Here is a 10,720-nt window from a genome sequence, read left to right as displayed (position 1 = left end):
TCTGTTTGCACGAGCAATTACCAAAGGGGAAACTTATGTAACTCTCTAATTGTGGGTCCCACAGCCACTTCTGCTTCTGAAACAAAAGCAACTGGACAACATGAAGGGTTGCTGGGAAAACCTGGCTGCATAAAAAATAGAGCTATGGGGGGGAAAAAGCGCATTCACCAGACTGCTCTTTTAAACAATTTGGTTTAAAAAAAAACTCAGCATAATTGCAACAAATATTCACAAAGGCGAGAATAAGAAGTTGGGTGTTAACCAAAGAGAAGCGATAAATGTTTTATATACATGGGCACATACATTTTAAACTAAATAGAATTTAAGTTTCTCCTTGGTAAGAAAAGTTTGCTTCTGGTAAACTCACCTCCATGTTCTAGAAATACTCGAACACATCTTTCCTTCCCTCTTGCTGCAGAGAAATGAAGCAGGGTCCAGCCATTAGCATCCCGGCCATTGGGAGAATAGCCTTGTTCTAGCATCTTCCGTACTGTGTGAACATCCCCAGCGGCCACTGCAGCCTGAATCTGCAATTCTTCCTGGAGTTCAGGGTTCCTTCGACAATGGTGGTGTAACATCCTAGCTGAGTCCGCTTTTTACAAAGGATTCATTAGGTCACCGGGAACAGCCTTTGAGGGGAAGCAGAATACAAGAAATTTAGAATACGTGGCTCCTCATGGTGTGTCTGTTAAATGGCACAGAATTTTCCATTGTTAAATTGTGTAAATCTGAGTAATGACAGCTCATCCGACTACAACTAAGTAACATGCACCTGTTATGACCAAATTTCCCTAAGATTATAAAAGATTTCAAACAAAAAGCCAGGCTTAAAGCTCTAAATTTCTGAAACAGGACATTTCTTCTGTAGTCTTCTGAAGACTCAAAGCAAAGATCTCATGAACGTAGCAGCATTATTTCAGGTATAATGGAAGATGACGCTGGACAGCTAGAAAATGGGAGACAAGAGAGGAGTTGGATGGGTTTGATTTCCCTCATGCACAGTTATAAACCATTCAAGGATTCTATCACAGATTAGTGAGTGAATAGGGACAGTTCACGTGGACAATTGATAGACTATGGACAATGGACAATTCATAGACTATGAAGACTACAGACCTTTAACTATGAGAAAGCAGTTAAAAAAAAAAAGTAAAAAACTTTAGGTGAGTCCTAAAGTATTTCAACAATATTTTATTTTTAGCCCTAAAGGGCGAAAGGTTTGGGGAGGGAGGGGGATGGGGAAGTAGATGGAGTGAATTAAAGTAAAATGCACAGACAACATGTATTTTCCTTTTGTTTATTTCTTTTTCTCTTTCTCTCCTCCCTACCTTATTATTTGATGCACGATTAACCACCCCTCTTTTTCTGCCACATATCTTTTCTACTAGTCTAATTTGTTTTCCAGAAGTTTGACTCTTGCAGAGTACCAAGATCACACAAAATATGTGAACATTGTAAGAACTGAAACATTCTGTTGACTCACCACATGAAAAAAATCATTTTAAAGAAAAAGGAGCGTACTGAATTTCTGCACTCTCTAATAGGTCACAAAAGAGGTGTGCATTCAGACTCAATATAAAATGAGATCTCCTTCCTGTGAAGAAGAAAAGTCCAAACTGAATTGGTGAAAAGTGGCATCGTACACATGTGTGTGCAAAAACTTTGGCAGTGCATTTTTAAGCTTTACAGAAGCTTACAGAAGCTTAAACTAACATGCTTCTAAAAAGCCATTCCATCTGGGCTAATTTTAAAGAATAGATTAGACTCATCTTCTAATTAGTAGGCTTCCATTTCTAAAAATAAAAAATTATGTGATAAAGTCCTTTAAAGACATTTTGGTCTCCTATGTAGGTTAGACATCTTGGGATAATCTTGTTACCAATAATAATCTATCTTGTAAAACTTCTCGTTATATATTGTACAAAGGTAAACTTAAGCCTGACCTAGGTCAAATCGTCACAGCTTAAGAGTAAAATCAAGTATCTTATGTTGTTTTGTACATTGAAAATGGTTATTTTAAACTCCTACATATTACTATTAAGTAATATAATTTAAAACGAGAAATTTCCTGACAATTTGTTTTCTTAATAAACATGATTTCCCCCTTATCTCTTCACTCAACTACTTTTTCAATCAACACTATAAAATCAAGTCTCCTGTCTTAGAAATTTTAAAACCGAAAATCCTTTTGGAATAGGTTTTTGCTTGTTTTTAGAGTTATAAGACAAGATGTTGAAGACCATTAGAAGAAATTAATGAAAACTACTACTACTATGTGCTCAAAACAATCAGCTTCAGATTTTTTTTAAAAAAATGAGACAATTATCTTGGCACTTAAATGAGGTCTACTGTGCAAGATCCAATCAATGTCAAAGCAAACCTGGATTTTCTTTTAGCAAGTGCTGTGTGTTGTACACATTAGTGGATCTGAAGGAAATCAAGAACTGCACAGATGACCAATGGCCCCCAGTCACCTACCTTATGGAAGAACGTCCCTTCTCCTGATACGTGGATTGCCTAACAACCATTGTGCACATACAGCATCGTGAGGAGGCGGCTCAGAGTGTGTCCAGACGGTGGCGTGAATGAGCTTCCTTAACCTAAAAACAAATACCAATTATGGGAAGATTCCTCCAAATAATAAAGAGTCAGAGTTGCTGCACCGTCTACTTTTTGACAAGCTTAAATTTTAGCACTTTATAACAAACTTACAGAGCACAGAAAGAACTCAGATCAATGCTTCAAGAAAATCATCTTGGTACCTATGTTAATCTCCAAACTGGTATAGACTATGGTTTATTTTCAGGAATGTTTTCCCCTAAAAGGGCAGTTTTTTGGAAATGAACAAAGATAATTTAAAAAAAAGTCACACATTTGGTATTTGGATACAAACACAGGTTCCTTTTATTTTTTTGCTCTTTTCAGAATATATTTTCAGACTTGATTCATCTGAATTACTTTTCAACTGACACTGTAGGCGCTTGCTCTTTCTAAACAGGATAAAAATGAAAGTATGTGTTCATTCAATACAGTAGGTGGCCAGGGACAAAATGGAATCTATGACAACTAAAAGGAGATTATGTCTTTAAATGCTGGTACTTCATATGCCCAAAAAGCATTATGTTAACCATTTTGAAACTGTTGTTCCTTTATGCCTACATCAAAATAGGTAAAAGATTAACAATATTTCTTGCCAGGTTCCCCACACGAATTTTTAAAAACATTTTCTCTACAACTTTAAGAAAAAGGGCCTTTCTCCATGTAAATTAAATCCTAGGTCTGTGAATTCCACTAAGGTTAAGAGCACATACTAAGTTCCACACATTACACTAGAATCACTCTAGGAATTACTCACTGGGAAAACTGCCATCCCTTCCCCATGGGGTGGGTGTGCTAAGCCCTGTGTCACTTAAACAGGAAAGGTCAGGTGACCTGGCAACCTGACATGCTTTTGGGAAGACTGGCAGTCACAGTTGCTCCTGGGTGCGCACCAGAATTTTCAACCCACCCAAATTAGGGTAGTCCAGTTGGACCCTTTCCTTTTTCCACACCTTTTTCTCCCTTGTCAAACTTCTTCAAGAAAGGCCAAAGAGTTGACCAAGATGCACTTGGAAATAATATCTGACTTAAAACTGCCTATCATTTCTAAAAAAAAAAAAATGAATTAGACATGATCAGAACAACTCTTACAAGGCAAGCTGCAAAAAATGCGGAACTATCCTTACAGAAATGCCCAATTCTGAGAGCGGGGCAAGAAAAGAAATATACAATATGAGCCTGGAGCATCTCACTGTGCCAAAAAGGAAGTGCTCAAAGAAAAATGCAGTGATGGGGCTATGTCACAGGAACACAGGAGCCAATGAATACAGCTCTCAGTAGCCAAGATGGAACAATTTCAACACAATAATTCAAGTACTACTGAAGTCTAACCCGAAGTATAGAATACTGATATGCCCATATTGCTATCACTCTTTGAATAAATAAATAAAGGAGGGGAGAAGAAACAAAATCTGTGCATAATTCCAAAGAATTGCGTAGATTCTCCCTACTCAAGGAGGTAGAGCATAAGTCCCTCTCCTTTAGTGTGGGCCATGCATAGTGACTTCCTTCCAATGAGGACAGCACGGAAAGGGAGGGAAAGAGCAACTTTATCGTGAGAAACCTGAAAGACATTGTCTCAGCTCAGTGATCATGGTTAACAGCAGCAGTGCCAAGTCATGTTATTAGTATGATATAATGAGAATGGCAATTTACCTTGGTGCTCTTTTTCTCCAAAGCACATAACCTCAGTCTAATCATGAGAAAAATACCAGACAAATTCCAATTGAGGGACACTCTACGAAATACCTGACCAGTAGTCCTCAAAATGTCAAGGCCATCAAAAACAAGGAAGTCTGAGAAACTGTCACGGCCAAAAAGAGCTTAAGGAGGCAAGATGACTAAATGTAATGTGGTGTCCTAGATGAGATCCTGGAACAGAAGAAAGGTATTAGGTAAAAGGTAAGGAAATCTGATTATGATATAGATTTTAACTAATAATAATGCTCACTGTTGGTTCGTTAACCGTGACAAATGCATCTATGATATAAGATGTTAGTGGAAACTGGGTGTGAAGTATATGGGAATTCTGTACTATCTGTGCATGTTTTTCTATAAAATCTTTTCTATAAAATCTTTCTATAAAATAGTTTTCTATATAAATCCAAAACTATACTAAAATAAAAACTCTATTTAAAAAATGCAAACTGAGGTCTCCAATGATGAGCCTCCAGCATTTTCCACAAATGAACAGGTGATTACTTTCTACATGAGCTACATTTCAAAAATCAACACCACTGGATACCTTATTTCCAAGGGTGTCTTTGGTATCCCTGCCTCCCAAGAGAAGTGGAGATGACCATCCACGGTTTCAAGCCTTTAAGAATCCTTGTTCTAACTGTCTTCCATCTACCCATGGCCCCTTCCCTGGAGGCAGACGGGGTATGCGTGGAGGAGGACATGCAAGGTGGGAGTGGAGGAGAATACGAAATGGTATTAATTTATTAATAATATCAAGAAAAGGCTGCATTAAAAGATGAAATGACTCTTTCTCTCAACAAGAAAGGTGCACAAACCACAGTAACTTGTGATAATGCTCTATGGGCTCCTTCATTCAGACAAATGAAAGTCCACTGAGTGCCTGACGTGTGTTTGGCACACTGCTGAGCCTTGGCCACTGCTGTTACCTCTTGGTAGAACTTTAACAGAAAGTTCTTGGGAAACCTGGGTGGCTCAGATGGTTAAGCGGTTGCCTTCAGCTAAGGTCATCATCCCAGGGTCCTGGGATCGAGCCCCACATTGGGCTTCCTGCTCCTCGGGAAGTCTGCATCTCCCTCTCCCTCTGCCCCTCTTCCCACTTGTGCTCTCTTTCGCTCTTGCTCTCTCAAATAAAATCTTAAAAAAAAAAAAAAAGGAAAGTTCCGCATACTTAAAATAAATCAAATATACCTAGAAATGTTAAGATCATTTTTCTCTTTTCTGACAATACTAAGTGCTATAAATAATAACCATAGGTTTGAACCAAAAAAGCACACTTCACATGCATCAGTCTTTCCTGGAAAAAATAGACACTTAATTCCTGTCAGCTGTATCCCTTAAGTTATGAAGGGCAATGACTTATTACCAAAATATCCATTATAATAGCCAAGGCACGAGACAAGTAGTAAATTTTATCTTGGTGTTATGTGAGTTTGCACTTAACAGAATTTAGCTATCCACATGTGAATAAATTTTTTTTAAAAGACTACTGAACTGAAAAAGGAAATACACTATCCAGTGCTAAAGGTGTCTCTTAAGAATCACAGAGGAAGTCCAGAGATGAGATTGGAAAAAAGTCTATTTCCCCTCAAGTGAAGTTCGAAAATCTGAGAGCTTCTGGAAGTCACCTATAAAATGAAAGAATATGGCCATGGAGGCAATTTTCTAAAGAAATATATGTAAATGTGAGTTGTTTTAAATTAATGACTCAGAATGACTAAAATTCTGAGGGTGCAATCTTAGAAATTCCATTTCAGGTTTCAGTCAGAAAAGAGGAAAAAAAAAAAAACATTCAAACGAGGAAGACTTCAGAATTACATATCAAAATGAGCCACTTCCCCAATGTGGGAACACATTTTGAGGAATGTGTGTTGGGATTGTTTGGTGAATGTGTGTTGATAATGGGATAGTGTGTTGAATAGTGTATTTAAATTTTATGAATCCATCTTTTTCTACCCTACACGGTGTCAAAGGAAAACCATTCAGGCCTCTGAGCTTTTACACTGTTGACCATACTAGACTATAAATTTAGGAATTAAAATGTTACCACTAAATTCCATAAAGATGCCAAGTGAACTTGCATTAAGTTGAAACCAAATTTCTTGCTTCACATAATTAAAAGAAGTTTATATTCACAGAACAGAGCGAAGCGTAAAATAACTATAAAACAAAATACAGTTAAGACCTGTCTAAAATTGTATAAAACTTTCACCAGATCTGCCACATGTCCCCAGTTTCCTTTGGCATAAATGATTAGTCTCTAATGGCTTTTTGCATATTATTTTCACTAAAAGTCCACACATTTTTGGATTAAGTGATACAAATTAGAACTGTGCTTTCAGATTTCACACAAACTAGAAACAAGATAACAGCTTGCTACTCAAAAAAGGAAATAAGCATTTCTTTGTAGAGCAAACAGAGATACAGGCTGGTATGAAAATAAAATCAGCAACTCCAAGGATAGTGGCTCTGAGAAAAAAAACCATCACAGGCTCACAGGTCCTAGATGGCTGCAGGAACACAAGGCCCAAAGCATGCCACACTACTGAGGTCTATACTGAACAGCACTATTTGTATGATCAAGAGCTTGCAACCCAAAATCAAGTAGAAGTGTGTTTTAGTATCACTCCACATAGTTAGCATGGCGTTTATGTTCTAGAACAAGTAAGGGCATTCATATTTCCTCCAAATTGCTGGGCCTCCATGTAACACAAGGATGTATTATCATGCACGACTTATCTACAATTCTCATACGTTCCAGCAGGAAAAACCAACCATTTTCATGGAATGTGGAAGAGGCAAGAGAGGAGATTGTATAACTCACTTAATCCAGGCTCAACTCAAAGTTTAAATCACAAGTATTATAAAGGAGGAGGTCTTGTCAATATTATCCTAGTAACTCACGTCTGGCACGATCATCTTAGCAGCCTCACGTCAGTACTGAGGAAGTTAGCAAGAAAGCAGACAATCATTCTCTACTTAGGGAGTGTCTTCACTTGGGAATGACATGAAAGGCTGTCAGTCAGATATCAGGTACGCTTATATAAACTTTATCTGACTTTAGACTTTTTGGGAATCGTATGAATTTCTATGTTATCAAAGTTAAATGCAAAGAAAATAGATATTATATATAGCATAATATTAAGCAATTGTGAACGGTATCACTTCAGGTATAAAGACAAAACTACGGAGCCAAAGCATCCTCAAAATACATCACTGAAGATCTTCAGTTAAAATCAGTTATTCTCCCTATGTGACTATAAATCTGTATTTGGTTATCAAATAAATTGGGTTCTTTACCTTTTTTTTTTCTTTAAAAACCCATGTACCTGGCAAGAGAATTCAGACAAAGTTAACTAGCGGGTTGAAAAATGTAAACTAACTGTCCATGTTGGTAAATAATTACCCAGATTAAATGTTTTAAATGTTCAGCATGACCTAGACCAAACACTCTCAGTCATGCTAGTATTTGGAACCAATACCAACAATTTATATATATATATATATATATATATATATATATATATATATATATATATACTCCCTAATCCTAGAAAAACTGTTAAAAGCTGAGAGGGGATCAATGAAATATTTAAGCAATGAGAATAATCTGGATGGCAACCAGGAGAAAGCAATGTCCTTTCTGTGCCGTCCATGCTTGACTTGCCACAGACCCGCTCTCTTATCATCTCAGGTGGTAACACCCCTTGCAAATGAAAACACGCTAGAGTTCTATCTAAAGTAGAAAAAATATTTAAGTGAGAAGGCCTGAACAGAAAATACAGAATTCATTTTTACCTTAAACACATACTTAAAATATGTTAGCATTAAAAAAAAAAAAATTCCTGGGGCGCCTGGGTGGCACAGCGGTTGGGCTTCTGCCTTCGGCTCAGGGCATGATCCCGACATTATGGGATCGAGCCCCACATCAAGCTCCTCCACTAGGAGCCTGCTTCTTCCTCTCCCACTCTCCCTGCTTGTGTTCCCTCTCTCACTGGCTGTCTCTATCTCTGTCGAATAAATAAATAAAATCTTTAAAAAAAAAAAATCCTAAAGTCATCATTAGGCATCTCTCTGGTGATTTGCATATTTAAAGAAAGAAAATTGCCCTTAACTTGATAGACCTCAGCATAGCTTTTACTGAAATGAAGTGGGCCCTATATAAAAGCTGCCCTAAATGTTCACCATGGGAGCAGTCACTGCTAGATACTGATTTTCAGTCTCACTCAGTAGCATACACTCTTGGGTGTCAAGTTCCAGGTCTCAAGAAAAACACAAACCCTCAGAGCACTTAGAAATATCTTTAGGAATGTCTTCACAATTAAAAGAATCAGGAAAGACATTAATTTATTTTTGGAGAAGACAAAGTCCAGTGGAACAGAGTAAATCAAAAATTTCCTAACAACTTCTGCTATTTTAAGTACTTCTTTGTACCTGAAATTCCCAAAACAATCTGAGATATTAAAATAACTCTGAGATTAACCAGTCACTTTATACCCCTGTTATTGGATGGCAGAGAAGTCATTCACTTGACTAATTTCTGAATTAACTCTTATATAATTTCCCTGATCATATTCCCTCTTTAGGAAGTATATGGATGTCCTAAACTTACCTTCAGTGCATTTTCAGAGGCAGCAACAAAATACAGCGGCAGAAATGTGATCGTATGAATGAGATGCTTAAATTTCAATCTAATAAATTATCTATAAGGGTTTTGAGATGAAAAATCTCATCTATGAAGAGTGCAAAAATAAAGCCCTAAATTCTAAACACACCAAAACAGTCCTGTGCTTGCAAACTCTTGAGTGTCAATGATTAACATAATATTGTATAAAGTTTTTTAAGTTCTTCTAGAAAATCAAAGGTGTAACAAATATTACTTATCTTTATAACAGTTTCAAAATCCATCCACATCTGTCACACAGAAACACATAAAAGCCACAGGAGCTAATTATATTTAAGTGCTTCAGGGCCAAATTCTGCTTTCAAACTATCCACACTATCCAGGTACACAGATTCACTTTCCACTGGAAAAAAAGTCACATTATTTTCCGAAACTCATAAATTTCAAGCCATTACTGTACCTTCCTCTACCAAACCCTTGTCAGTTAGTTAACTCAAAAGATTTTCTGATAGAGGTAGAGGAAAGGTGATAGGAAGACATAAGGGGAAAACAGAAAATTGTGGTTTAATTAAAAAGCAGAGTCATTCAGAATTAACAAGCAATTAACAAGGAATTGAGGAATTCCTATGAGAGTAAGGTGGGGGGGAGCTACAAAAAGGTCTCAAAGTCTCAGAGCAGGGTAAATGGTACAACGTACAAGAGATAATGCAGAAAACGGAAACACAACGTACAGAGAGAAAGGGGAAAATACATTTCTGAGATAAAGCAGTTATTAATTAAAATCTTAAGGATCAGGCACAGTGTTTTGTTTTTGCTGGGAAACTGGGTGCCAGGAAAGAGTCACATTTCCAGGTAACTACACTGAAAATAAAGCAACGCTTAATGAGGTAGGGGCCAGGAATAAACAATGGGGGAGGGGAGGTCTGGCTCATTACCTTTATAGAGGATGCTGGTCAGAGGCTCTCTGCTGCTTCTCTGGTGGGTGGCTTGACCCCTTCCTGCTCTCTCGTCTTCTCTAGCCAGCTCAAACCTGGAAAGCAGAAACCAGTGAGTGGTGCAGTGACCCAGGGGCGAGGAGGAGGGGGCTCTGAGGAAGGGGTAGCAAAGAAGAGTGGTAAGGGCAGACAGGAAGAAGCAGAGATTCTCTCTCCCAGCCAGCCCCTTTCCCCTCGGGGGAGGTAACTGACTTTACCTGTCTCCTCAGCTGCTGCTTCTCTTCCTCCTTTCAGCCTTCTCCACACTCACCAACTTCTCCATTGAACAAACACTCCAAGCAGGGCCGGACACGGGTGTTCCTGATCCTTCTCGGTGCTCACGGCCCCAGCCCGGCGAGCATCCGGACAGTCGAGCAGAACTGGGGCGACGGTCCTGACCGCCGGGCAGCCTCGGGGCAGGGGTGCAGGGAGGAAGTCCCGGCTCGAGTGGGGGGGGGGGGGCAGCCCCGGTCTGAGGGCTCGGAGCAGGGGCTGCCGCGCTCCGGGCCGGAGGCTCGCAGCTACGGGGGCACACGGGAGGTCTCGGGGCAGCTAGGTCCCGGGTCATACAGGGTCCGAAGTGCCAGCTGCGGGGGCTCCAGGCAGGGGGCTTTCGAGATGCACTTTGCACTGGGCCACCCCCGCCCCCTCCCTCCAGCACTTTGGGGTCACTGGGATGGGACCAAGCCTTCAGCAGCCAATCAGCGGCCGCATCGGAGCCTGAGCCCGGAGCCGTAAACCAGGTCCGGGGTGGGTGGGGGTGGGGGGTGGGGGCGACTTGGTTGGTTGGTTGCTTCCTTCTCTCCTCCTTACCCCCAGCGGCCCC

General features: G+C 39.4%; 1 protein-coding gene across 2 annotated transcripts in view; it reads right to left on the bottom strand.

Annotated features, from left to right (window-relative positions):
• Window positions 1-10,617, bottom strand: part of ASB7 (ankyrin repeat and SOCS box containing 7) — a 52,157-nt gene extending 41,540 nt beyond the window's left edge. The window contains exons 1-4 of one of the 2 annotated variants that reach the window (XM_087856713.1): window positions 10,113-10,617; window positions 9,856-9,950; window positions 2,479-2,600; window positions 368-629 (exon numbers count right to left, since the gene is read on the bottom strand). In XM_087856713.1, coding sequence (XP_087712839.1) covers window positions 368-578 — 211 coding nt within the window. In that variant the 5' untranslated portion in view covers window positions 579-629; window positions 2,479-2,600; window positions 9,856-9,950; window positions 10,113-10,617. The remainder of the gene's footprint in view (window positions 1-367; window positions 630-2,478; window positions 2,601-9,855; window positions 9,951-10,112) is intronic. The other variant, XM_045795386.2, reaches the window with a different exon arrangement.
• Between the last annotated feature and the right edge of the window lie 103 nt (window positions 10,618-10,720).

This window comes from Ursus americanus, chromosome 28 (genome assembly GCF_024610735.1).
Source record: "Ursus americanus isolate L20-20 chromosome 28, mUrsAme1.1.p, whole genome shotgun sequence".
NCBI lineage: Eukaryota > Metazoa > Chordata > Mammalia > Carnivora > Ursidae > Ursus > Ursus americanus.
The sequence above is the reverse complement of the archived record's forward strand: the minus strand, read 5'-3'. Positions and strand labels throughout refer to the sequence as shown.